The 27,619-nt window shown below is 36.1% G+C and overlaps 5 protein-coding genes across 18 annotated transcripts; 4 read left to right on the top strand and 1 right to left on the bottom strand.

Annotated features, from left to right (window-relative positions):
- Positions 1-366: 366 nt before the first annotated feature.
- LOC129568697 (protein ECT2-like) lies at positions 367-4,911 on the top strand. 4 transcript variants are annotated; one of them, XM_055446934.1, is made up of 5 exons: positions 367-562; positions 1,263-1,957; positions 2,073-3,548; positions 3,619-3,848; positions 3,914-4,911. In XM_055446934.1, exons 2-5 carry the CDS (start codon positions 1,327-1,329, stop codon positions 4,820-4,822), a joined length of 3,246 nt encoding a protein of 1,081 aa, XP_055302909.1. In that variant the 5' UTR covers positions 367-562; positions 1,263-1,326; the 3' UTR covers positions 4,823-4,911. The 4 variants fall into 4 exon arrangements, with proteins under 4 accessions (XP_055302909.1, XP_055302907.1, XP_055302905.1 ...); XM_055446932.1 differs by having other exon boundaries at positions 367-724; positions 797-1,957; XM_055446933.1 differs by lacking the exon at positions 367-562 and adding an exon at positions 799-998.
- Positions 4,912-5,197: 286 nt separating this feature from the next.
- On the top strand, positions 5,198-7,251 carry LOC129568701 (polycomb protein eed-B). The gene is made up of 6 exons (XM_055446943.1): positions 5,198-5,434; positions 5,528-5,679; positions 5,748-5,919; positions 5,989-6,493; positions 6,563-6,603; positions 6,709-7,251. Exons 1-6 carry the CDS (start codon positions 5,369-5,371, stop codon positions 7,072-7,074), a joined length of 1,302 nt encoding a protein of 433 aa, XP_055302918.1. The 5' UTR covers positions 5,198-5,368; the 3' UTR covers positions 7,075-7,251.
- Positions 7,242-19,353, bottom strand: LOC129568696 (probable phospholipid-transporting ATPase IIB). 11 transcript variants are annotated; one of them, XR_008687978.1, is made up of 15 exons: positions 19,031-19,168; positions 17,253-17,460; positions 12,746-12,860; positions 12,158-12,278; positions 12,015-12,087; positions 11,848-11,944; positions 11,351-11,781; positions 9,843-11,252; positions 9,509-9,777; positions 9,011-9,376; positions 8,865-8,906; positions 8,665-8,794; positions 8,469-8,542; positions 8,182-8,394; positions 7,242-8,065 (listed from the first exon to the last, which is right to left on the bottom strand). XR_008687978.1 is itself a non-coding variant. In XM_055446926.1 (14 exons), exons 2-14 carry the CDS (start codon positions 17,432-17,434, stop codon positions 8,261-8,263), a joined length of 3,444 nt encoding a protein of 1,147 aa, XP_055302901.1. In that variant the 5' UTR covers positions 17,435-17,460; positions 19,031-19,250; the 3' UTR covers positions 7,242-8,260. The 11 variants fall into 11 exon arrangements, 8 of the variants coding, with proteins under 8 accessions (XP_055302901.1, XP_055302899.1, XP_055302900.1 ...); XR_008687980.1 differs by lacking the exons at positions 17,253-17,460; positions 19,031-19,168 and adding an exon at positions 16,310-16,450; XR_008687979.1 differs by lacking the exons at positions 17,253-17,460; positions 19,031-19,168 and adding an exon at positions 13,985-14,882.
- Positions 19,354-19,425: 72 nt separating this feature from the next.
- Positions 19,426-21,292, top strand: LOC129568702 (DNA fragmentation factor subunit beta). Its single transcript, XM_055446944.1, has 3 exons — positions 19,426-19,783; positions 19,845-19,968; positions 20,039-21,292. Exons 1-3 carry the CDS (start codon positions 19,649-19,651, stop codon positions 21,016-21,018), a joined length of 1,239 nt encoding a protein of 412 aa, XP_055302919.1. The 5' UTR covers positions 19,426-19,648; the 3' UTR covers positions 21,019-21,292.
- A 336-nt stretch (positions 21,293-21,628) lies between these two features.
- LOC129568695 (cullin-associated NEDD8-dissociated protein 1) lies at positions 21,629-26,936 on the top strand. Its single transcript, XM_055446920.1, has 10 exons — positions 21,629-22,007; positions 22,228-22,901; positions 22,991-23,153; positions 23,250-24,018; positions 24,079-24,362; positions 24,434-24,874; positions 24,960-25,120; positions 25,205-26,094; positions 26,167-26,313; positions 26,384-26,936. The coding sequence occupies exons 1-10, from the start codon at positions 21,969-21,971 to the stop codon at positions 26,542-26,544; spliced, it is 3,729 nt and encodes a 1,242-aa protein (XP_055302895.1). The 5' UTR covers positions 21,629-21,968; the 3' UTR covers positions 26,545-26,936.
- Positions 26,937-27,619: the final 683 nt, after the last annotated feature.

The following is a 27,619-nucleotide window of genomic DNA, read 5'->3' as shown; positions in this document are numbered from 1 at the left end:
ACTCCAATACTACCAAGAAACTTTATCAATTATTTTGTTTAAAAAATACTTTTCTATTCAATATATGATGAAAAACATGGATTATTACGAATTTCTCAAATCCCATTCACAGGAAAGGAGAACAAGAAAAATTATTATGTTACATAATTGGGCTTAAAAAAATTGAAATATTGAAAGAATTGTTTTTCTTCAATATAGTGGCTTTTTAAATTCAATGCATGCAATGTGCTTATCAGAAGTACAATTAAAACGAATTGCATATCATACTATGGCTAAAGTTGTTGAGGCAACATTTGTCATAATATTCAAAGATGGAAATAATGATTGAAATTAATGATAAAAAAGTGATGTTCGACGCTAAAATGTGTTGAATTGTATTTTCTGTAACATTTTTTGTATGTTTGTAATTCAAAATGATTGCCGTTGCAGTATATTGACATTTCAGTATGCATGTGATAAATTTGGGTTGCGTTCCGTCCCTCTTCATAGAATCTTCATACAGTTGAATATTTGACATAAACATGTTTCCGTTGTGTGGTCATTTAGATTGAAACCAGTTTATGTAATTGATTAGTGATATTGAAAAATAAATAAATCTGCATTTGTAATTTAGGAAATAAAACACTGAATAAAATATGTTTTTATTTCAAACGAATGATTCAAAGGAAGTTACAAGCAAAGGACTTCAAACAATAGTAAATGGTGACGTTATGAACGCTGGAGAGTGAGTGAGTGAGTTCTGTATATCCAAACTGTTGAACTTATACGTTTGTCTCTTTCACACATGTACAACAAGAGCATCAATTCAAAAATTCAAAAAGACATTCTTATCCATTCACACTAACCATGCTGGCTGCAAATTTATGTGAAAGAAGGAGATAGACGACTAAACTGCGTGCGACGCTTAAAATTTAGATATGTAAAAAACGTAACGACATTCAAACAATAACATGATCCGTCGTAAAGTCCGTGTGTTTCAGTCAAAAATCTTTTGCCATGTAATTTATTGAAATATCATTGTTTTATAAGCATATCGAAAAAAACCAAAAACAATGCACTAAAATAAAACAATAAAACTTGTGACAATTTCCAGTGAATTTCGTCATCATTCATTGTGTTTGTAAAAATGGGAACCATGCGCAACGACCATTTTAAAATTGACATATACATTTGATTTAGATAAACAAACAGAATTGTTCATTTTACTGTGGAAAAATTGCATTTGTGAAACATATTTGTTATTATCAATTTGTCTCGTTTAGAAAAAAAATCGTAAGCTGTCACGTGAATAACTTATTCTGAAGAAAATTGCATCAACTAAACGATATGAGCAGTGATTACACAAACAATTGTACAGGTGTTGTATGTGAGAATGAATTGTTGGGTACAATTGAACCATCGGTTAGTGTCAAAACCATCGGAAAACACAACGAACAAAAAGAAAATCAGAGTGATTTAGTTAATGGCCACAAAACTATCAAAAAGGTTGCAATCACTATCAATACAATTGCATCGCCCAAAAAGATGGAAAATCAACTGCGTACGACCGATGCTGTTGTGGAATCATTTCCAAAAGAGCGAATTTGTTTGGTTGGCACAGTGGCCACTGATGAAAATGTCAAAACGTCAGCTAATTCATTCAAAGTACCAGTTTTGACATCCAAAACGGGTGTTGAGCTCTGCAATGATACCGAATGGATAACATATTTTGTACTGAGTGACTTTGGTGGAGAGAATTTTGCCACCATTCGTGAAAGTGAACAACCAATATACGGACCAGTTGCAATACAACAGCTTGCTCAATCCGGAAATGGTCTTGTCTACGCAAAGAAGCCACGGTACAATTTTGCAATGAAAGGGGTTGTCACATGTTTCTCCGGCTTCCACTCATTCAAAGATAAGCAGAAAGCAAAAAATGAGTTGCGACGTTTGTTCGACATGATCCACGCTATGGGAGGTAAGAATGTCATTTCGAATTGTTATTGTTTAAAAATTAATGAACAAACTAAATTTATAAGATTGTTTACACTTTATAACTTATTTATTTTTTATAATTATTAAATTTTTGACAGGTTCAATTCGGAAAGATATGCATGAAAGTATAACGCATTTGATCTCACCAACCAGTTCGGGCAAAAAATATCATTATGCCAAGATTTTTGGCGTTACTGTTGTGCAAGCTGCATGGATTGAGACAGCATGGGAACATCGTGATGAAGTTGATTTCTCGGCCAACGATGCCAAATTCATTGAAGCACACAAATTGAAACCATTTGAAGGTCTTCGCATCTGCTTCTATGGATTTTCAACAGAAGAACACCAAGAAATGGTCGATGTTTTGAAATCGAATGGTGGCCTTCCCGCAGATTTGGACGATCCAGAATGTTCGCATTTGATTTTAGCTAATAATGTTACTCATATTCCAGAGGCAATTACTGGTCCCAAGTCGCCAGTTAAGCTGAACTCGGTGAAAACACTACACGAAAAGCCTACTCCGGCTAACCTCATTACAGAAACACCGGAAATTGCGTTCAAACACAACCATGGAATGGTTCTGCCGGGTAATGAGGAAAATCTTTTGCAAGAGCCAGTTAATCTATCGCCCATTCTTCATCATATCGAGGAAGAAGAGGATGGAAACTCGTCAAAAACCAAAGAAATGTCAAAGCGAAAACGTGACAGTTTTGATAACATCTCCATCATTTCGACTGATACATTTGCCGCACAGTTTAATTCAGCAAAGAAACCAAAACTCATTCGCAGTGGTTCCATAACACGTTCATTAAGTCGAAGCATGAGCTTTGCCGGCATGAAAAACCCCATCAGGAATATGTTTCGTGCAAGACGCGACTCAATTGATCCAAATGCATCAATCAGTTCGGTTACATCCATGGAAAGTACATTTATTGACACATTAAAGCGCCCAGTGAAAGAAAAATTAATCAAACTGAAGGATCGTATCACCAACAGCAATCGATCGAAGCGAGAATTTTGCTTGACACCAAAAACACCCAGAAAGTTTAATAATTCGTGTGTAGAACGAGGGCAAAACGATGACGATAAATTTGTATTGCCAAATGAAATTAGCATGTTATCATGTCGCAATTTGAATTTGGTCAACAGCACCATGAATGCTACAATGATTGCTGCCATACCAGAACCGGAATATCAACCAGTTGGTAGCGGAATGAAAGCCAATGCACCACGATACACGAACGAACATGTGAAAAATAGTGATGTTGTCGATTCAGCGGTGCCAGAGCCACGGTCACAGCAACCAGTAGCATTAAGCTCGGATTGGTTTTGGTACACAATTCAGAAGGGGATTGCCGACACTGATGACTACTTGTTCAGTAACTACTTGGCAAATCGCGGCAGTATACAAACTGGCGATAGATGTGATTCATTGACCAGAGTTATGCAACGAAAGAGAAAACGCATCTCCGTTCTTGGTGCGAATAGTAAACGAAGAACTTCCGAAACAGCCCAACTATCGATGTCGAGCAGTTTCTTGGATTTCACCAATAGCCCGAAACCTGACTCGAAAGGTAGGCCGTTTGTATAAAACAATGTCTGTTAGAAATGATTGACTATTTCTGGTTTAATATTCCTTTACAGATTCCGATTGCAGCATGGAAAACACACCAAAATCAAAGAAACAAAAATCGATGCGTTTCAATCATTTCATGGATTTGTATTCGACTGAAACGAACTACGTTGGTATCATTAACATGATAATGACTGAATTTCAAAAGCCATTGGAAGAGATGGTTGGCAAAAAGGACGAAGAACTGCTTAACAAATCCGAGCTCCGGGCAATTTTCAGCAATTTCGCTCCACTCTTTGAAGTAAAATTAACATTATTAATTAATTAATTAATTATACTAATTGATATTCATTTTTCAATCTTTAGGTGCACTCACAAATGCTGAATAATTTCCGAGAGATGCAATTGAACTGGAAGGAGGATTGCCTCATTGGTAAAGTGATTCTTGATCATCGCGCAGCGCTATTGAAGGCTTATCCACCTTATGTAAATTATTTCGAGCAAATGAAAAGTGCTCTTCTGCAATGTATTGCTCAGAACCCAAAGTTTCATGCGTTTCTGAAGATTAATCAATCAAAACCACAATGCGGTCGACAAACGCTACAAGAACTGATGATACAACCTGTTCAACGCTTACCATTCATGGGTCTTCTCGTCAAAGATATTCTGAAGCATACACCAAAATCGAACCCCGATCACAAGGAGCTGGAGAAAGCATTGAATGCAATAAATGATGTAAACAATTATATCAACGAAGATAAACGGAAAACAGAGGGTTACACCGCCTTATTAAATATAATCAACGATATTGACAACTGTCCAGCCAGCTTGCTATCATCAAATCGTCGATATATTTCCGAATGTGAAGTATGTGAACTATCAAAATGTTTGGGTGGACGCGATGACCGATTGATGATAATTTTATTCACGGATTACATCGAAATATGTAAGATTCGTGAGGCACGAGGCAAACCATACAAACACATTCGACTAATTCCACTTAACGCAATCCCGTGTGTGTATGACATCAAAGATAGCGAACGAGTCTTTGCTATTGAAGTAAAAGACGAACTTTTCTGCTTTAAAATCAGTGAAAAACACGAGAAAATGGAACTATTGAAAAACCTCTGCAGACAATTGGCTGAGAATGCACACAAAATCGAATATGAACAATTCATACGAAGCCGTGAATCACATGAGCTCGGCATTGACATCAATCTTGGGACGTTGAAAAAAGTTCGTGACTACGCCAAAACATTCTTTTTGAACGAGTAGTTTATTTTCCATGTAAACATTATTTGTAATTGTAAGACATCTTTTAAGATAAGCTATCAAACTGATTACTGATTACAAACTATAAACTATATCATAAACACATTTTGAATACTGTTTCTGGCAAAACAGACAAAATAAAACCACACGATGAAAAAACGATTTCTTATTTTTTTTCTAATTAATATTACGTTGTTCGCAGAATTTTAAATTAAAAAAAAAACAAACTCGGAATTTGGTTTGAATTATTTAAAACAAAAATATCGGTCAAATTTTAGAAATGCCGATTCAAATTTGGCGCCAGCTGTATTCGTTGAAGCTGTAGCAACCAACGTAACGCTGTAGTCGAGTGCTGAATAACAACTGTCAAATTGACACAGCAAACGATTAGTACAGGTCGCGCTAAAAAGCATCACACATTGTTTGTGTTTGGTTTTCTTTGTGTGGTGCGGTAAAAAGTGAAATGTTCTGTATAATTTTGTAAATTCTATTCAAAACGGAGTAATTGTATATAATTAAAAACGTGAAAACTTGTATGAAAAATTGAAAATGGCTGAAGCACATGACGAAAATTCCATCAATACTGATCTAACATTTGAATCGGGTGACGAAAATGTAAATATTCCAAATGTGTTGGAATTGTTGTAATTTTGCATGTATATATATATGTATCACATACATGTGTTTTATACATTGTTTCAACTTCAGGACGATGTAATTAGTCTGACGAGCACAAGCAATACGGACACAACTTCACGCAGCCGTAGCGGAACACCAACCAACAAAGTTGCAAACGGCAACAAAAGAGGCAGGAGAAAGTCCAAAACACCGAAAGTAGTCAAGAGCACGTTTAAATTCAAGTAAGTTCAAAAATTGTTTGGATCGTTCCTTTTTCTTTCTAGTATGAAACTTTTAATTTTTCCAACAGAAATTTTGTGAAGGAAGATCATGGTGCGCCATTATTTGGCACACAGTTTAATCATTTCCTCAAACCAGGTCAGCCGCTAATTTTTGCATCGGTCGGTAGCAATCGAGTTTCTATTTACCAATGCTTGAAGGACGGTGGACTGCAATTGGAGCAGTGTTATTCTGATCCAGATGTGAGTTAATCTCATTTTCATTGCAAAAAGGATTTTCAATTTAATTTTCATTTATTTCGTTTGATGTAGTCAACAGAAAATTTCTATACATGTTGCTGGTCCCAACTAACCGAGGGAAATGTTACGTATCCGGTATTGGCAGCCGCTGGATACCGTGGTGTTATTCGATGTTTCAATGTGACCACAATGACCTGTAATAAACATTACATTGGACATGGTCATGCGATCAACGAGCTCAAATTTCATCCAAAAAGGCCACATCTACTGCTATCGGCAAGCAAAGATCATTCACTTCGCTTATGGAATATTAAAACAGATGTATGTGTTGCCATTTTTGGTGGCGTTGAAGGTCATCGAGATGAGGTATTAAGTGCTGATTTTGATATGCGCGGCAATCGTATCATGTCATCGGGAATGGACCATTCTTTAAAACTGTGGCGCTTGGATAAACCTGAAATCAAAGAGGCCATAGAGAACAGCAACACATTCAATGTGAATAAAAGTGAACGTCCATTCAAAACAGTCAACGAACACTTTCCCGACTATTCCACACGGGAAATTCATCGCAATTATGGTAAGTTTGAACGTCTTGAGTGCAAATCAAAAAAGTAATATTCCAACCGGATTTATTGTATATTTTCAGTGGATTGTGTGCGCTGGATTGGAGATTTCGTCATGTCAAAGGTAAAATTTTAAAGACACTATTTGGTTAATTAATGTCTTTTCCCGAAACACTATTCAGAGAAAAATTAAAAAATAATGTAATTTTTTTTCCAATTTTGCATGTAGTCATGCGAAAACTCGATTGTGTGCTGGAAACCTGGTCGTTTGAATGACACCAGCAATGAGTTCAAACACGGCGATTCGACTGCATCAATTTTACACCGTTTCGAGTACAAAGAATGTGAAATTTGGTTCATCCGTTTTGCCCTGGACCATCATTGCAAATTCATGGCTCTGGGCAACCAGTGCGGAAAGGTATTCCTCTGGGATATCAATACTCTAGATCCGACTCTGATACGAGCAGCAACTCTGACACATCCGAAGTGCACATCGCCAATACGACAAACTACTTTTTCGCGTGACGGCAGCATTTTAATATGTGTTTGCGATGACGGTACAATTTTCCGATGGGACCGTGAAAATAAATATTGACCTATATCTATTATTTATCACTCATTTCTATTCCTTTTTTCACATTGTTTTTGTAACTTATACTTGTATGTTCATCCATTTTTGGTTCATATAAATTTATATGAAGTCAAGCATATTCATCAAACCGAATCTTTAAGTCTCATTGAAATAAAGTTTTAAAAAGCTTGTAGTTTTGAATCGTTTGTTTATTCAATTGAAAACATCTATTAATATTTACATTTAAATACATCATAAAGTTGAGAAATGAGATAGTTTGCGTTTTTACATTTATACAAAAAGCGTACAAATTCATCAAAAAAATTTGTTCTGAAATGCACATATGATTTTATCATGTTGAACTTTCCACACAAAGTTCTATGCCTTTAGAGAACTAAAAATCGAAATATATGCCAAATTTCGATGACATTCCATGGAATCAAGAAAACTATACAGTAAACATTTAAAAAATCACGTAATGAGCAGCATTGGATTCGAGCAAAATTAAACCTTAAATTTGGTTTAGACTCAATTTAGTTGATGTCTCTAATTAACTATATTTGTGTCGTTTGAAAATATTTTTACAAATTAAAATTGAATAAATAAATATATTCTTCTAGGTGAACCATGAAACTTTCACCATTGTTTTTTCCTCCCCTTTTTCAAAATAGAAACAATAATAAAATTCGTAATTTTGTTAACAGAACATAAATAATTATACAATTTTTCAAAATCACATTTCAGCGCATTGGTTTGACTTTTACCGGGCACTGATAAAGAGGTTTACATCTGTTTTTACTTCCCAACATATTGATAATTTTTTTTTTAATTGATACTAGAAGATTTTTTGTATGCGTTTCATTTCGATTGATCTGTTCAATTTTTCAAGGAAGATCCTCTTTTTGATTCTTACATCTAAGCCTTAGAATGAATTGAGTCTGTTTTCAAAATAGAACATTTCATTTGATTCAATTAATTGGCTTGTTTGCTTTTTTTTTGTCGGTGACTTTCATTTCTGTCGAATAAATATTTTCAGTGTGTTTGTTAATTACAGTGATTTTACAACGTGATTTACATACAGAAAATTAGAACAATTTCGATGTGAATGTATTTTTTCTAAAAGTCTTTTACCATTTTTATCAATCTAATTTCTTGTACTGATTGTTTTAGATGATTTGGCGGTTAGATCTCAATTGATGGATTGATACTCTTAGGACAATTTTGAATAAGCTGGCGGTGAAAATTTCTTTCGCAAAAATTTGATAATATATAAAGGCAAACAGGAGACTAAGGTGATTGCAAGAACTTTCCACAGGAATTCAAATGACCAAATAAAATCCCAATCTGAAATGACAGTAAAAAAGAGAATAGGTTAACCAAAATCATTTCAACATGAAAATAACTACCGAAATCCTTACCAAAATAATCATGCAAAATAGCCAGTGAGAGCACATAAAGCAGTAGACTAAATATTTCAGCAATCACCATCAACCTGTTGAATTGCAATTGAAAACCATTCATTATTCAGATTTACATTTAATTAAAACTGAGCGTTACAAAAATTAGCAAATTATTTTTTTCTAATAAAGTTACAATTTTTACAAATTTACTCACCTATGCCACGTGCGAATGGTCAAAGCAACCATAATAAGTTCAGTTAGGATCAAAGCCGAAAAGCTAATTGATACTATATGAATAAATTCACTTTCGAACAGAATCAAAGCCCCGTACATGATTACCCCACCTGAAAAGACATCAATTTTAGATTAACAATGCATATTCATCGAATCATTCGGGAATGGACCGAATATTACCTTGGTAAATACTAATGAGGACCCAAATAAAGAATGTTTTATCTATATTGTTGAAGAAATGAGTAAATAAAAGAACACGTCAGTTAAATTCTCACTCTTATTCAGTCAAATCAAATATGTATAAACTATAATGTAAAATGTATTACAAGACAAACTGCGTCCTTTTGACAGCTCCTTGTATAATTCAGGATACGTTAATGCCATTTGTGAGCTGATATCTTGGTCAAGTACGAGCGAGAACACAGGGAACATTGTATAGATTGTGGCATAGCCGACCATTAGAAAACCTTGATACAGTGCGATTGATGAAACGTAGAAAACTGCCGAAAAAACAGCTTGCATCGTTGAAATAATTAAACCTCTATGAATAACAAATTGTGACAATGCTGCCGACCTCTTGTAAGATCGTCTTCCGTGCACAAGCAGCAGCTTGGCAATGTGTGAAAATTGAGTTATACTAAAATCTCCGGCCAATGAAGCTTGTCTTCCCTCTCGACCCTCTATGCCAATACCTGGAATTCATAATGCAATCGTTATTAGTAAATTATCACCTTTGAATTGTGCTACTGAGATGATTATCATGAAGACCTTTTGAGAGAAGAGAGAATTTGCAATGTAACAAATGGAAAAAATGCACAATGTACCTGCATCAGCCTGTTGAATCATACTGACATCGTTGCCTCCATCGCCGATGGCGCAAGTACGTTTGCCAGTATGTTCTTGGATCAGTGAAACCACTTGCGCCTTTTGAGTTGGATTGCAGCGGCAACAGACAACCGCCGGGCATGCTGTAGTTAACTCCATGAATTCACTTTGGTAGTAATGCAAACACACGTCTAAACATTCGCCAGATACAACGAGCGCACAATTCCGTTTGCGTCGAAATTCTTTCAGTTCGATATGGGCATCAGTTCTGTTGAGAAGAATGAACAATGAACATAATCTCATGTTTGAATTAACTGTTGTTGTTTAAATTACCTAGACGTAACGCTTTTTATCACATGAATTTCTTGATTACTCTCGACCAAATGTGAGCTCTTGGCAATGCATGTAGCCGTTTCAAGCTTATCACCGGTTAGCATCCAAATTTTAACGCCCGCTTTTCGGAGTAGCTCAAGCGTTTGTGGTACGAAATTTTGTAAGCAATCTTCAACCCCAGTTAAACACAACAATTCCATGTTACATTCAAGACTTTCAACCGCTGCTTGTACTCTAGCTCCACGATCAGTGACACATAAGCGGGCTGTTGTGTAATCCTGTTCGAATGTCTCGTATTCTTCTGTTGTAAGCACTTTTTTCGCTACAACCAATGTTCGAAGGCCCTCTTTGGCCATGTTAGTGCATTCGCGATGGCACCAATCGTTCGACTCGACAATGGACGACATCACAATATCGGCACCTTTTAAATAAAACGTTATTTCCCCGGTGTTTACATCTTTCACAATGATTCCCATTCGTTTACTTTCGCTTGTGAATGGGAACATTTGCAAGATTTGATATCGCAACAAGTTGGCATTTGCAATTGAATCCAATGTTGATGTGCTGTCGTAACTGCTTGACGTCGAGTTCAAAACATCTTTTGATTCGGCATTTGTTAGCATCGTGACAGCGGTGCAAACTGAACCGACATCAGTCGTATTCTCTTGTCTCGAGAATAAAGTGCTGCCATTGTCAATGGTAACGTTGTGCATTTGAAGTGTCATCGTGTCTAAGTCACGAGCCACAAGTGTAAGGCCAACATGTTCACTCCATTTAACCAAAGCAATTTCATCCGGGCTGGCTGCTTGATAGTTTACATCATCTCGAGACGATTCAATACTAACTGAACGTGTTGGTGAATTACGGTCACAGTTTCCGTTTCCGTTTCCGTTTTTGTTGGTTTCATTGATTGGTGTAACATTGTGACATACGGCAATCGCTTTAACGGCCTCCCAAATACGCCAGCCATCTGACCGTCGAGTTCTTGGTGTAGCGAATACCGATTCCAATTGAGATTTTTCGCTTATATTTAGAGATTTTATAATTGCTGCAACATCATCGAATGACTCATGCCCATAAGAAATATTGCCCAAATGGATTTTCTTGAATACCATTTCATTTTGCGTGAGCGTGCCCGTTTTATCGGTTAGCAAATATGAAATTCGACCTAATTCTTCTGGTATGGTGGTCGATCGAACGACAGTGCCTTGAATTTCTTTGTCTTTTTGAATTTTGTACGAATAATACGACTTGCCCATGTCCAAATTTACACGCAAAGAGATAGGAATAATGTAGGAAAAAAGAAGAACAAATCTGAACATATACCTATACCAGGGGCCATTGAAACCCTTCAGACCCATCATCACCAGTGCCAAACCGATCACAGCACAAAACAGTAATTTGGTAAGGCTACAAGAAGAAAAGTGGTGGTTAGAATAGGTTTAGAAATAAGTTTAAACCTTTTAAATGAATCTCTTTTTATATAGTTTGTGTGGTAGTATACTTACTTATTAATTTCCATATCGATAAGACCAACTTTTGAGCGCGGACTGGAATTGTTCATCACACTTCGAGTTTCACATCCAGTATAAATTATCACTCCTGTCGCTCGACCAGCTGCTACGACTGTATTTGCCCAAAGTGTATTTTCCAAATCTAAGCTGTCTTCTTCGGTGCCCCCTTCCTTTGTAAATGTGCCGATGAACGAATGAATGTCGCGTTGTGGTTTTTCAACATAAATGCTACTTCGGATATTGAACAATTCCGAATCACTTTGCAGTCTTTGTGTCGATGGGACAGCCAATCGAAGCTTCCAGTCAGTTTCACCATCCAGTTGATCCGTTCGCACAAAGACAGTGCCAGCTTTTTCCGTTGTTCGCAAAAGCACCAAATCAGCTGGAACGCGCTCATCCTTCTCCACGATAATAATGTCACCGACCTGTTGCACGCAAAAGACAATTAATATTCACTAAATGGTTCGTATTTACATTCAATTAGTTATTACCTTTAGTTTTGACGACGAAACCATTTGTAATGGTTGGTCAGGACCGACACATTTTCGATATTTTTGTGAGTTTACCTCGCGATCTCGTTGATGGCGTCTATTGGATAGAAGATAAAACACAGTAGTATTAGTAACTAATCTCATATGTTAGGCCCCTTATTTTTTACCTAATATCATCGACTGCTTCACGACATATCGTAACCGTTAGCACAAAACCAAGTGGGCCCCAATACGTGTACACTAATTGTGAAAAATTTATTTCATACATGTTAAATAATATATAATTAAATGAAGTAATTTTTACACCTACAATATCCTATTCGAACGTCAGGCAAAAATTGACTGATTGCCATAATTAAAAAGTACAAATTCAAAAAGAATCGAAACTGTTGAAACAGCACCAATGGCAGAAACGTGATAATATTGTATTTCTGAAATGGAAAAAAAGCAAATGGGCGGATGAATGTGAATGTGAATGTTATTATCGTAGAATAATAATAAATTTGAAACGCAAGAATCTTTGAAAAAGTGAGAAAAAACATTGAAACCGAAAATCATGAATAATTCTTTCTACTTAAAAAAATCAAGGGCAATTTTCTTCAGGCTCGAAACATGATTTTTCTTCTTCAATATCGTGTGCTGTCATCGTTAATTCAAAGTGTCTACTTTGTAGGACGCTCAATAACATGCTTAAAAAATAGATGGTATTCAGAGACGCCCACTTGTACAGTTATATGCCGACTTATTACTGTTTCCTCCCAAAATATCATTTGATATCATGTGAATTGATATTGTAAAGACTAATTAGAATTGCTATTTATAGACAATGGTGCGTACGATGTAGAAACGAAAAGTGATAATAGCAATGATATAACATATTCTTGCGAGTGATTCTTACCTGATTTCGGATTTCATTTGGTGGGTATTTTTCTTCGCATGGCCTTCCTATGTGTATGGTACGTGAGCGCAATTCGCGCGGTGAACAAAACTTCCTCCATATCCACCACCAACAGCTGTTAACACGCAACGTCAGCCAACACGAACAAGGATATCAGTTCAAAATGGACAGAAAAATATAAAGCAAAACGTTAATAACGTTGATGCAGCGCATGATATATATGTACACGAAAAAAGAAAAACAAAGAAAATCGCTAAACGGATGAAGTGAATAGCAAACGCACACACAGCGAAAATAAAAATGGAAAATCTGATTATGTGCGCCTACTGAAATCCGTTTACTATTCCGAACGTTTTGTTGCTTCTTTGATGGCAAGTGTCTTGTAGGGCAAACCTCATGAAATATTAAGCGACCAAAATGTTAGAGTGGAAAACCCATTATCATTAAAGCAACATGACGGTGACGCTAAATCTATTTGTCTACTTGCACATGTTTTGTTTCGTATGAGATAAGGAAAAAAAACAAGAACAGAACGTGGAAACAATGGCTAACGCAAAACTAGACTTCAGTGTACGAAAATAGAAAATTGAAGCGTTTATTTTCCGAGAAAAATGTGTTTACACACTAAGCGCTAAAATATTCAGCGACCAAAATATGCTTGTCGTTTCAATTTTGGCTTCTCAATGGGCGTTTAATTTTGTTGTTGCTACAGTGATTTCAATTTGTTTTTGTTTTGTCAAAAAGCCGAAGGAGAACAACTCGTACTGCACGAGTCAGTTATATACATGACGTATTGATTGAAAAAATCGATTTCGTTTTCTTCTACACAAGGAAATTCAAAATAAAAACGACGAATCGAACTTTAGTTTGACCAGATCAATATGTCAAATCGCCGATTGATTCGCATCGTACGTGGCCTTTCCATTGTGATGTCAATAATTCAAGTCAAAAGGGGGCCACTGCATGTAAAAAATGAATGAATTAGTTCGAACGAAGTAATGTTTGGCTCATGAAAGTAAACATAATAATTTATTTACAAACACTCCAATAAAGTTTGTGTAAATAGTAATGTAATAAACCCATGATATGGGTATTGCTTCAATGGACAACTCGATGAAAATCCGTACAGATGCACAATATATGTATAAATTGAATTGAAAATGCATTCAATCCATTTACTGGCGTCACAATAAATCATCGATTTTGACTGACTTACAAAAGCGGTCAACACTTTCATACCTACAAAAGAATAGCCACTTTCGTGGTTGATTATGTATCAATGGAGTCGAGTCGTGATTGATTGGTGTGGTCGATGTTATTTGAATTACATCGTCACTAAAATCGTCACTTGGCATCAGTTGCATCTCGCACTTATTTTCAGCATACGCACCAGCCCAGAAATTCAATGGCCCACTTTTTTTCTTAACTCGCAACTTTACTCGCACACAGCATCAAAATGGCATTCAAAAAATATATATGCAACTGCTGTTAGTCAGGATTTTCGTTCAATTTATTTAATTATATTCACATATCAATTGCATTCGCGATGTAATACATGAGATTTTCTTTACAACGTCGCAATTTACTGAACACAGCTAACATTCTATGCATGGCATGGAATCCATAAAGTTGAAATTAATCGCTTGATTGTTCAATGACATTAATTGGGCCACCACTTGTGCGAAGTGATTTTTTTCTGTGTAACTGTCCACTATAAAAATCAGTAATGACAATCAATTTGAAATCATAAACGTATTTTCTTTTTATTCGCTGTGCAATAATTGTTTTTGGAAAAGGTTCTTTTGGCGAGAGATGACAACACACGAAACTATACTGAATCACTTAGTTGCTGTGAGCCTACAATACGAGTGTATTCAATCTGTTCAGCTGATTGAGTTGCTCTCTCTCCCTCTCACACACACTTTCATTTTAATGTTCTCACTAACAAGCTCTAGTTTCAGATTTCTTTTATCATAAACGACAATTACGATGAACCGCAAGAATGAGAAAAAACAACAACAACAATATATAATATATCACTGTTGTGCGTATTTTTGTGACGATTGTGATGCTGTATTTTGAGTTATTTGTTTTGGTGTTTTGCACAGATTTCAATGAAGGAAAAAGTATACTGTGAAGTTGCCTTCGATTGAGCTCTTATGTGCGAGTAAATCAACAAACACATACAACGAAATTCAATTCCGTTGTATATGAACCGTGGAATATACAAGGTAATATCAACGACCATATGTTCACTCACACACAGTAAAGACGTGCTAGAAGAGAACACTTTTTAAAGAATTGTTTCTGTTTAATAGACAATTTATGTGCGCATGGACTATTTCCTATTTTTCGGCTTTTTAACAATAGAATAAAATGTCGTAGCCGCACAAATTAATGGATATATTATAATTTCTAAATCAAACAATGCTAATGGAGAAAACTTTGATTACATTTACGTGTCACTTTTATTTGTATAGTTTCATTTGGTTTAAACAAAAAAAAACTCATTTTCATATATTAGAAAGGATCAAATGCGAGTAAATATTTGATAAACACATTTGTGATCATGAATATATCGGTCAATTAGATCTGGGCTATTCATGTCAATCAGTGTAACCGATTCATTTGACTACACGTAATCATTCGATACCATAATTATAACATCAAATCGATTGTATCAGCAAGTATGACATGATGAGTGTTTCGAAGCGACGTTATGCGACGTGTAAATTTCACTACTAGAATTCAACCAATTCTCCAATTAATTGATTCGTGTATACGATTCGTTGAAATGCATCAATTTCGAGGGCAACAATGAATCATTAATAATTCACAGCAACATTGAATGCTGCCCATAACTGAGAAAATAAATGAAAACTGTATTATTCCAATTGTCGATTGAAATATCGCTATCACGATGCTTGAACGAAACCAAAGTTGTTTACGAGTATTTGTCTAATTAGACGATTCCCACTGAAAACATATCAAAATAATTTTTTTCTTATCTTCAAATTTAAGAAAAATTCCATTCTTCTTTTTCAAATTTTGGCTAATCGTTCTAAAATTACAATTTTTTTCGTTGAATGAACAATTTCACGTCGAATGCAAATATCATATTTTACGTATGCTTGCTATTTCAACGCTTTTATGACCGTCATAAAAAGAATTTTTATTAGTTTAAAGCTGTAGAATAGCCATGCTAATCACCAAGCGATCAAGAATATAATTTAAAGAACTCGACTAAAGAATTTCATTTCACTGGGATGTTGAATATTGCGAGAATGAAAAAAAAATACTTGTATTAAATCAACACTTTTCTTCATTGAATCAGTGAAATTTCCAAGGCGATATTTTCGACGGAAAAAAAATCACCAAGTATGAATAGCATTTCGGTCTATGCAAAGTTTTAAAGGCCAGCCTTATCTTTGATGAAACACGCGATACTGAAAAATCGAATTTTCGTAATTCTTGTACTGAAAACACTTGAATTTATATTTTTATACATATTTTCATATTTTTTTTCTCTACTTCACTGAAAAGTAAATAAACACAGCAACGTACATCGTCCAATAAATGGAGCAATATTGATACCACTTCATCACATCAGTACGAACAAAGTTTAAATTTCTTTGGCGATTTCTTTATATTTTTTGTTTTTTAAACGACAACAATATTGCTTAAGATGAATGCACGAAATATACTCCAACGGATGAATGAACAAATTCACAATTCTAGCGAACGATTTCTTTTGACCGCAATTTGCATGTGTTATGCCTTCATCAAATATTCACCCGAAGAGACATTTTTGTCGATGATTCAAGTACGTATGACGAAAATAAAAAACACACACGAAATGTTTTCAGCCTATTCGCAATGCGAATATATAACTGTAGTCGGTTTGCTATTTTTTATTTGACTAGTTGGTGTCGACGGAACGCGTAAATTCTTTTTTTTTCGATATGGTTGGCTTTCGCTTGAGTAAATGAAAAAAAGCAGCGGGGCAGAAACCAGAACACGAGCGAAATACGTGGAAAGCAAAACAACGGCACTAAACGAAAACCAGAATAATGTGTATTAAACCGACACAGCGCAGTGCTCGCGGATCGCCTGAGTGATCTAATACTGAATCGTTGAGACAATGAAAACATGGAAAAACTACGATGACGACGGCGGTTGCGACGAACATTGAACGAGTCTCGCGTTTTCAACGGAAATAAAACATGGACTGAAAGACGCATTTTGCATACGTGGTCTGCCCCACCGAATGAATCGTCCAAAACTAATCTTTAATTGAATTACTTATATAGCGAAGTATATAAACCAAAAGAAGGATTGTAAACAAATAAGGCACCCGCCAAAATACATAGAACAAGCTTGCAATTCACATGCCTTTTTTTTTCAATTGAATTGATTGTGTAAATTTCCTGATGAATGAAATTTTGCGTGAAAAATAAACAACTTGTGCATTTTTTAGGCTCAAATTACTTGTGTATTCTCAACTTACCCGCAAACAAAGCGTAATATTGTGCCCAATTTTCGAACACGTTTACGCCGGTTACGATGGGATTGGTGTAAAGCAATGGACGCGACATTGCCATGGCTGTTATTGGTGTTTCGATAGTCTCGTTCTGGATTTAACAAAAACTCGGTTTCAGAATCGCTCATATCAAGTTCACGCATTTCCATTGCCGGTCGAGCACATGCATTATTTCCTAGAAACGATTGAGTGAATGAAATGAAATGGCACCACTGTTGGAAGACGGTCGAATTGATTGATATATGAATTCGTTTGAATTCCGCGCACAAATGGTTTCACAGATTAAATTCTATCTTATTAGCTTAGTCACAAACTCTATCGAATGTTCGCTGCATTTCTAACCAACTCTAGTTTATAATTTTCTACATCTTTTTTCGTCGCACTTGGAATTAAAACTGAGCGGTTCTATCGAAGCGGCACACCATGCTCAATACAATTTATTTGCACGAACTATATTTTGAAATGTGTGAAAATAAAACAAACTGGAACACAAATCGTTTGTAATTGAATATTTTTTGTATGCCGCTGGAAACACTTGGATTTTTAATATGTCTACTTCGACACCAAATTGTCCATAAATTGTAAACAGTGTGAACGAATGACGGACAACTACGTTTCAGTAGCACGTTTGCGGTAAATTCATCTAGCGCAATGAATTCGTCAGCAACAAGCACTACACCAGCAGCGAGACTATCAACAACGGTTGGGTATTATTGCTCCGTACATTTCGCGTATTTCAAATTACTGTTCTTTATTTTTCTCTCTCCGCTTGTTACTTGTTCATTTCATTCTTCTCTATTTTGTTTGACGTTTCGCTCTTCTGGCTGCCTATCGAAATTGTGTGTGGATGTCGGCGATGTGTATTTTCTTATGAGAGACAAAAGACAGTTTCTTACTTCATTTCCATGTTTTGAGAAACTATAGATGCAATGCCATTCCGTTCCATTTGCATGTACATGTGTGCTATTGACTTCATTAAATCTAATTGAGTCATGAACAATAGACGGCACATATATGATTGATTGTCAACGAACGACTGTGTGGTTTTCTTTCATTAAAATATAATTCAATTATTGTCGCAGACGCAGACAGGCAAGTATCTCCACCGTAATCGAATTTGCGTAGGAAAATGTGAAGCCATAAGCACAATACGTTCAAGGGCGATTGATTTGAGATAACATCAATTTGAAATTGTTTTCGTGTGTACCATTTAGAAATGGCTTTCTCCAGCGCTAACTCGTTGAATGTTGTTGTCTCATTGTTGTTCTAGGGAACGAACCGTTCATTCATCAGTATTGCAACGACTATTGCTGTTGATATGAACCGATTACTGAAACAAACATGTGATTGAGCGTTGAGATAAACGTCCGGACGCACATTTCCGCTTTCATTTAAATTGATGACTACTATTCAGCTTTTCTTCACTTTGGCTATTTTGTGACTTTGATTTGTTTACCCAAGCATATGTTTGATTTATTTTATCGGTTCTTGTCTTGTGTTCGCAGTGCGAGACTTTTGCTAATATTTTGATATTTGTAAATAAAACCGTGTGTTAAATCAACATTAACAAAATACATTCGCCTGTTGTTTAAAAAAAGGAATACACACAACAGCCCATCGGTAAAAATAGCCTCGGTTCTATGACTACAGCACTTTTATATCGGAAGCGATGAATTAAAGTCAACGTAATTATGTGCGATAAATGCGTCAACACTGCGATTGTAACTAACACAATAACTACATACCATGAATTTTGTGATATTATTCGCTGTTCAATTGTTTTTTGACAATGAAAACAAAACACAACAACATTTTATGATGTACGGAGCTTGCTAAATCTTCCGATTACGATATGCGTGTAGTCGATTTCTATGTTGAGGTACATAACATATAACGCATACAGATGATATTGACACTTTTGTATATGGTTTTGTCAGTGTCTGCCCACCTACCGACCAAACGACTGAATGCTGTGAAGTTAGCGCGCAGTCACATTTATTCCACGCGCCTTTGAATTAAATGCGTTTTGCTGAATTTAGAATTTGGTTTTACGTTGAATGAAAAAAATTTAAAAGGGCCCTTTGCATATTTTTCCACCATATTTTAATTCGCCTTTTACATTTCACTAGAAAATTCAAATATTCCCTATCTAGATTGCTTATTTCGAAAGCGGTTGTTTCGTTTTAAGTTCAAGGTTAACCACATGCAAAAAAAAGTGCAGTGTTTTGACGTTTCGCAATGAATTCAATGCTCATGAATGTAAACAATGGAGCTGTAAGCAAATGAGACGCTTCGCATATCAGGGAACGCGCAATTTCAATTAGTTTCACGTCGACTGTAATAGTACAAACTAGTGAAATACAATGTTTGGTTTTTTCGGAGGTGCTAAAAAACCGTTAAAAGGATACAAAATTACAACGATCGAACGAAAGCAAAAATATGGTGTTGCGGCCGATTCATTAAAAATGTTGAAGGACAAGGCGTCTGCCAAGTTGAAGGTGAGGGTGGTTTCGGTTTTGATTGCACTTGATATATTCTTCATGCCATTTTCATTTGCAGATCGAAAATTCACGAGTATATTTGGCAAAAGATGGAACCGAAGTCGAAGATGAAGCATATTTCGAGACAATTGAGCCACAGACACTGTTTGTAATTGCGTCGGCAGAAACATACGTGAAAACTGGTAGCCAAAATTCATAACCAAATCTTGTTGTTAACCTTGACCTAATGCTGTTTGTTTTTTGCATTTTTAGATTTTCAACTGATGTATGAAGCCATTCGAAGTGTACATGGCAGCACTTTCGAAACGGCCGATGCAATCCGCCACTTCATCACGGAAAATCGAAGTGAATTTGACAAATTTGTTGAGGAATATGGAACAACAGCCAAGCAAACGATTGAAAAAACCCGGGCAAGTCAGCGAAACGAGCATATTGAATGGTTTGAAGGAGTTCCTATGACGTTGAGGACGAAAGAGGATGTAATGTCACGTCGATCGCAGGACCGCATTCGTGGTTACTATTACAAAGCTAAGGAAGAATTTCAAAAATCATCCATTTATCGAACAAACACCGACGCACGTCAATTGATTGATGAAATGTTGGGAATATTCCAATATTTTTTGATTGGTGTCGACTACTTCAGTTCATTGTTCAATAGAAAGTGGGAGAATCGACATAGATCAGTGCTTCAGAAGAATGACGACATTGATGGGACAAAAGCACCACCAAGAAAGAAAGCAAAAGTAGCCGCAATACGGGAAATTATACACGATGACACAACCTTGAAAGTTGACTATTATGTTTCCCTTTGTAATGAATTGGGAGACTTTCAATGCCATGGAATTTGGTGTAACGATCGATGTCGATATGACAACCACAGAATAAACCCGTATGCGAGCCGAGAGAATGTTATACTATTTCAAATGTGGAATCTAGACCATCGAATTGAAATTTCACGCACAGTCATTCCTAAGATACTAAGCGACGTACATGCGATTGTTATTGCACATGAAAAATGCACCAAACATAAACAACAACCAGCCAAAATGCTATCGGTTATGGAATATTTTTTGGAACTATTTACAGTGCATAATTTACGATTGGTTCACATTGTTTGCCATGATAAAGCCCACCATGACACCAAATCGAGCGGTACACTTTTATGTGATAAATGTGCTGAATTTAAAGCCATTCAGAAAATTTTGAATAAAATAAAAAGGTTTGAGGATTGAAAATCAAGGAGAAATTATCATTTCAATCAATTTAAAGCAGAATTTTGGGATTTTGAATATATTGAAAACAAATATTTACAAAAAAGCAGATATATAATACATCAAGTTGTAGTTGAATAAAAATACTATTTTCTTATCCAGCAAACTATTATGAACTCTATATATATATATGTATAGTGGATGCTGTTTATTGAAAATTCCAGTAGAGCAACAGTTGTCAATAATTTATAACCAATAAAGTCTATATATCAACATGTGTTATGAATTACATAAATACATAGTTACAAAAGACTTCTTGTAGTAGTAGAATTGAATATAGCTTGAGAAAAAAAAACAAAAAAAATTATTTTATTCCATTAAAGAGACATTGTGGATGACGTTTGCGAAAAGCGGCAACATGACTTTTGCTACAGTATGAACAATTTGAAACACCAAACTGACTAATTCCCTTTATTAAATGTTGATTTGGTGTAGTTTTCAAAAAGATCCTCCTTGAAATATGATAAAATGATTGAAAAAAAAGAAACATTCCCAAAATCACATCCAAAATGATCTAAAAAATAACTCCCTTTCTCATTTAAAATTTCCCACAGTGTCATTGAACGCATCCATTGCGCGCGTAACTGAACGCACGAGCTTGACATTAGGCCATTGCAATTTCAAGCGGACAGACAATGACTGAACGAAAATTTCTTATTTGAAGTTTCATTCGGTTCATAGTTTGTGCGGTCAGCATACATACAAATACAAGCGCGACAGTAAAGCCGGAGAATAACGCCATTTGCGTAGCATACAGAAATTATAGAGAATCATTCTCTCATTTTTTTGCCGTTTCGCAGATAAACAAGTACTAGGAAATTGAAAATTGTGAAATTGCCACCGAGTGGACTGGACAGTTGATATTGATAGTTTGTTAAATCGGTTGTGTGAAAGCGAGAAAATCATCCAAGATGACTCATTTTCATCAAATCGCCAATCTTCTGGAGAAGGTAATGAATTTTTTTTTCTCGCAATTTTTATTAATACTGCATTGTGTCAAAATGTGCATGCATTTGATTTCACAGGAAAATGATTATGTTAGCATTAGATTATTTGTTTGCCATTTTGTTTGTTTGTTGAAGTTGAAACAATGACAATGCCCTCTTTAATTTTTATTGTGAGGTTATTGATTCCAATCTGTATATTTTGATTTTTGGGGAAAAAATGTAGATGACATCCAATGACAAAGACTTTCGGTTCATGGCTACAAATGATTTGATGACCGAATTGCAAAAAGACAGCATCAAGTTGGATGACGAATCAGAACGGAAAGTGGTTCGCATGGTATTGCATTTACTCGAAGACAAAAATGGTGAAGTACAGAATTTGGCGGTGAAATGTTTGGGTCCGTTGGTCAACAAAGTGAAGGAGAATCAGGTGGAGACTATAGTCGATTCGCTGTGTGCCAATATGGTGTCGAATAATGAGCAACTGCGTGATATATCAAGCATTGGTCTGAAAACGGTCATATCAGAATTACCGCAAACACCAAACACTCTAGCGCCAAACGTGTGCCAACGTATTACGGGCAAATTGAGCGCTGCCATCGAAAAGGAGGATGTTTCAGTGCAACTCGAAGCATTGGATATTCTATCTGATTTGCTCTCACGTTTTGGTGATTTGCTGATTCCGTTTCATGACACAATACTCAAAGCACTGCTTCCGCAATTGTCATCACAACGACCAGCCGTACGAAAGCGTACGATTGTTGCTTTATCCCACTTGCTCATTAGCTGCAATGCGAATGTCTATGACAAAGTCATTGCACATTTGATTCAAGGACTTGAGGCACGACAAAATCAAAATTTGATTCGCACCAACATTCAATGTTTGGCCTCCATTTGGTAATTTACCATTGAGTTTTAAATATTCTTTATCTTGGCGAAATATAGGTTAGGTATCATAAAAATTTGTAATGTATTTTCACTTGCAGCCGTCAAGCTGGTCACCGCTTATGCAGTTATATCGACCGCATTATGGTGCTGGTGAACGAATTCAGCCAGAAAGATGATGATGAATTGCGCGAATACTGCAACCAGGCGTGTGAGGCATTCGTACAACGGTGCCCCGAAGCAATTACACCACATATTAAATCGGTAACATTCACAAACTCCATTTAGGTTTAGTCTTGTATACACTTCAAGTGTATTATTTTATTTTATAAAAATCTTTTTTATAAAATTTGACATCAGATTGTGGATTTGTCTTTGAACTACATCACATACGATCCAAATTACAACTACGAAGCCGATGATGCGGCTGCTGCAAGTTTTATGGATACAGAAGACGATGAAGATGTCGACAGTGAAGAGTACAGTGATGACGACGATATGAGCTGGAAAGTGCGTCGTTCGGCTGCCAAATGTTTGGAAGCCGTTATTTCGACACGACCAGATTTAGTGGAAGATTTTTACAAGATCTTATCACCGGCTCTCATCGCACGCTTTAAAGAACGCGAGGAAAATGTCAAATCGGACATTTTCCATGCATACATCGCGCTGTTGCGTATCACCAAGCCACATGATGATATCACTAATCCAGATGCCATGGAGCAAGTATCGAGCCCAGTTCAGTTGTTGCAAGAACAAGTTCCTGATATCGTTCGAAACATTCAGCCACTGATGCGTGAAAAATCAGTAAAAACACGACAAGACTGTTTCTTGCTGTTGCGTGAACTATTGAACGCCTTACCCGGTGCATTCACCAATAACTTTGAACTGCTGATGCCGGGCATTCAACATTCGCTGAGCGATAAGAATTCCACATCGAACATGAAAATTGACGCATTGGGTTTCCTGTGTTGTATGTTGACCACACATAACTCAGCCGTTTTTCACCCACACATCCCCACTTTGGTATCACTGATCCACGCTTCGGTATTCGATCCGTTCTATAAAATTGCAACAGAAGCTCTTCTCGTTTTGCAGTACCTGGTCAAAGTTATTCGACCAGTTGAACAGAGTAGGTTTTGCCAATAAACTGACAAAATGAAACACATTCTTATGTTAATTGATTTTCCAGATACACAAATTGTTCCCGAATTCACGCCATTCGTTGGCAAAATTTACGAATGTACGCTGCAAAAATTGAAGTCACAAGAAGTTGACCAAGAAGTGAAAGAGCGAGCCATTATCTGTATGGGCCAAATTATTTCGAATTTGGGCGATGTTTTGAATGCCGAACTAGCTGTTTGTCTACCAATATTTCTGGAGCGTTTGCGTAACGAGGTGACACGCTTAAGCGCTGTTAAGGCACTGATTATGATTGCCGGCTCGCCATTGCGAGTCGACCTAACAGCGATTTTGGTAGGCACAAACTACCTACTTTTAATTTATTGTCAAATTCACTGAAAATTATTATATATTATATGTTTCAGCATGATATCATTCAACTACTGGGTTCATTTTTGCGAAAGAACCAACGTGCTCTGAAACTTAACTCACTTTGGTTGTTAGACGCTTTGGTCAATAACTACAACACATATATTAACCCCACTTTGTTGAAAGATGCCATCGCTGAAATCCCACCACTGCTCAGTGAAGCCGACTTGCATGTTGCCCAACAATCATTGGTTCTCATTACTTCGACGGCTCGATTTCAAAGCCAAGCTTTGGCCGAAACATATCGCGCCATTTTGCCCGAAGTATTGAATTTGGTTCGATCACCATTGTTGCAAGGCACTGCATTGAATTGCATGTTGGATTTATTCCAAGCTCTTGTGCAAGCACAATTGCCTGGCTTGGGTTACAGACAATTGTTAGATATGCTCCGCTCGCTCGTTATCAACCAATCGCCGACTCAACAATTGCACAAGCATGTAAGTATAATAGTTTTGTTTATTTATTTTTTCAAGAGAATTTATGGAAAGGATTCACCTAATCTTGAAAATTTCCCGTTTTTAGGCTTTCCATTCGATCGCTAAGTGTGTTGCGGCCCTAACACTTCAGGTTCAAGATGAAGCGGTACCGTTGGCAAACGAATTGCTGGGTGATATTCAGAAAAAACGCAGTGACGCACATACTGTCTTCTGTTTGCTCACAATTGGCGAAATCGGTCGTCATTTGTAAGTCGAATGACATCTTACATAGTTTTACTGTGAAATTTTAAGCGTTCGATTTAAAAAAAAATCCATTTATTTATGTTTCAGCAATTTGTCCATAATTGAGCCGCTGCCTCAGTTAATAATCCAATGCTTTGGTGGAACATCAGAAGATATCAAAGGTGCTGCATCTCATGCGCTCGGCGCTGTTGCTGTCGGCAACTTGAACTATTACCTGCCGTACATTTTGAATGAAATCGAAACACAACCAAAACGACAATATTTGTTATTGCATTCGTTGAAAGAGCTGATTAGTTCTTTGTCACAAACACCAAACGGCCTGCAGCAGTTGCTTCCATCGGTTCCGTCGATCTGGACGCAACTGTTCAAACACTGTGAATGTCCCGAAGAAGGTGCACGAAATGTCGTTGCCGAGTGCTTAGGAAAATTGGTGTTGGTGAAACCAGAAGAACTGTTGCCACACTTGCAACAAGCTTTGACTAATGGTAGCCCACTTATGAAGACAGCTGTAGTTTCAGCCATAAAATTCACCATCTCAGATCAACCGCAACCAATTGATGTTTTGTTGCGACAATGTATTGGTCAATTCTTGTGCACATTGACAGATCCAGAGCCGTCAGTGCGTCGTGTTGCTTTGGTTGCATTCAATTCGGCTGTTCACAATAAACCAAGTTTGGTAAGAGATTTGTTGCCTACCCTTCTGCCACACTTGTATGAAGAAACAAAGGTCAAACAAGAGCTGATTCGCGAAGTGGAAATGGGTCCATTCAAACACACAGTTGACGATGGGTTGGATATTCGAAAAGCCGCCTTCGAATGCATGTACACATTGATTGAGCAAGGTCTTGATCGCGTTGACATCAACCAGTTCCTTGAACATGTCCAAGCTGGCTTAAAAGATCATTATGACATCAAAATGCTGTCTTATCTGATGACAGCTCGTCTTGCTACACTTTGTCCCAATGCCGTGTTGCAAAGTAAGATTTGAATTTTTTTTCCAAATTAAATATTTTTTTAAATACTCATTGAATTGTTTTTGGATTTTTCAGAACTTGATTTGTTCGTTGAACCCCTTCGAATTACGTGCACGATGAAGGTCAAAGCAAATGCTGTTAAGCAAGAATACGAAAAGCAAGACGAATTGAAACGATCAGCTCTTCGAGCACTGGCCGCACTGGCAGCAATCCCCAAAGCTGGTAAGTTATAATTTGTTCAACAATGAAAATTTCTAAAAGAAACTAATTAAAATCTTTGATATCACTCTAGATAAAAACACACAGATGGCTGATTTCTTGAAGTACATTCAAAATACGTCTGACCTAGCTACCGTTTACCAAAACGTGCAAAAAGATTCGGTAAATGCCTTGAACAGTAACGTCGCCAATTCATCGTCATTGGTATTGGATAACTCGATGGATCAAAGCTAGACCTGCCGCGCATCATCTAGTGATACATTTACAGTTAAATCATTCGAACAAAATCATGTCGAATTAAAAGAAAACAATCAAACGAAAGGATTTTCTCTAAAAAGGCGCATTTCATCATTAGGTACTACTACTACATAATTCAAAATTATTTTTATTTCAAAAGAAAAAATTTGATTTTCTATTTCATCATACGTTCAAAGTGAACCTCCTTTTTAAAACACAATCATGAAAATAGCATATTTATTTCAGTTTTTCTCTCTAAACCGATTGCGTCAGTACTAAATACGAATTCGAAAATCTTTCTCGACGCATATTCTAAGATTAGATTGTACCAACCTTTGCATTTTCAAAGAGCAATTGATTAAATAAAGATGATTCTAAAAAAAAAAAAATTACAAATCGATGCATTTTTCTTTACACGAAATTACCTGCTGAAATAGAGAAGCAAACAAGGAAAACACACACATTTGTGATTTATTTCAACGTTTTATTTACGAATTAATGTACATTATTTGCAGAAAATGCAATTATTCTGATTTACTCAAGTATTGTAATCAAGGAGATAAAATGAAAAACAATATTGCATAACAAGAAGCTTCCGTATATCAAATTATGATTCTTTGCCGTTTAGTGTGTTTATTATTAATATTATTATTATTCAATAGAGAAACAATAATCAATCATTTGTCCTTTGTTGATATTGCAACGTATTTCTATGGCAAGAGAAATAGTTACAAATCAGTGTATCCAGGTCCTGAAAGTACAAGAGATGAAAAAAAATCGTTATTAATAAATCATACGTAGTTGGTTTTTCTAGGGCTTTTGGTTGTTTATTGGAGAAAAAAAATATCTTCATGAAAAACACAAAAAATGAAAATACCAAAAAGCATTTAAAAAGCAAGCGACATGCATTAAATAAGATTTTAAAAAATATAACAAAGGAATTTAAATTTTATTCCATATCTTTTAGACGAAAACTTCACCTTTTTTTCTCTCTATGTTCATTCGATTATAAAAAGCAAAAAAATTGGTTGGAATTTCGAAAAATATTGACGCGATTGAACACAGTTCTGTT

Source organism: Sitodiplosis mosellana, unplaced genomic scaffold, assembly GCF_009176505.1.
Source record: "Sitodiplosis mosellana isolate CC-2019 unplaced genomic scaffold, AAFC_SMos_1.0 Smas_scaffold_21, whole genome shotgun sequence".
NCBI lineage: Eukaryota > Metazoa > Arthropoda > Insecta > Diptera > Cecidomyiidae > Sitodiplosis > Sitodiplosis mosellana.
The sequence above is the reverse complement of the archived record's forward strand: the minus strand, read 5'-3'. Positions and strand labels throughout refer to the sequence as shown.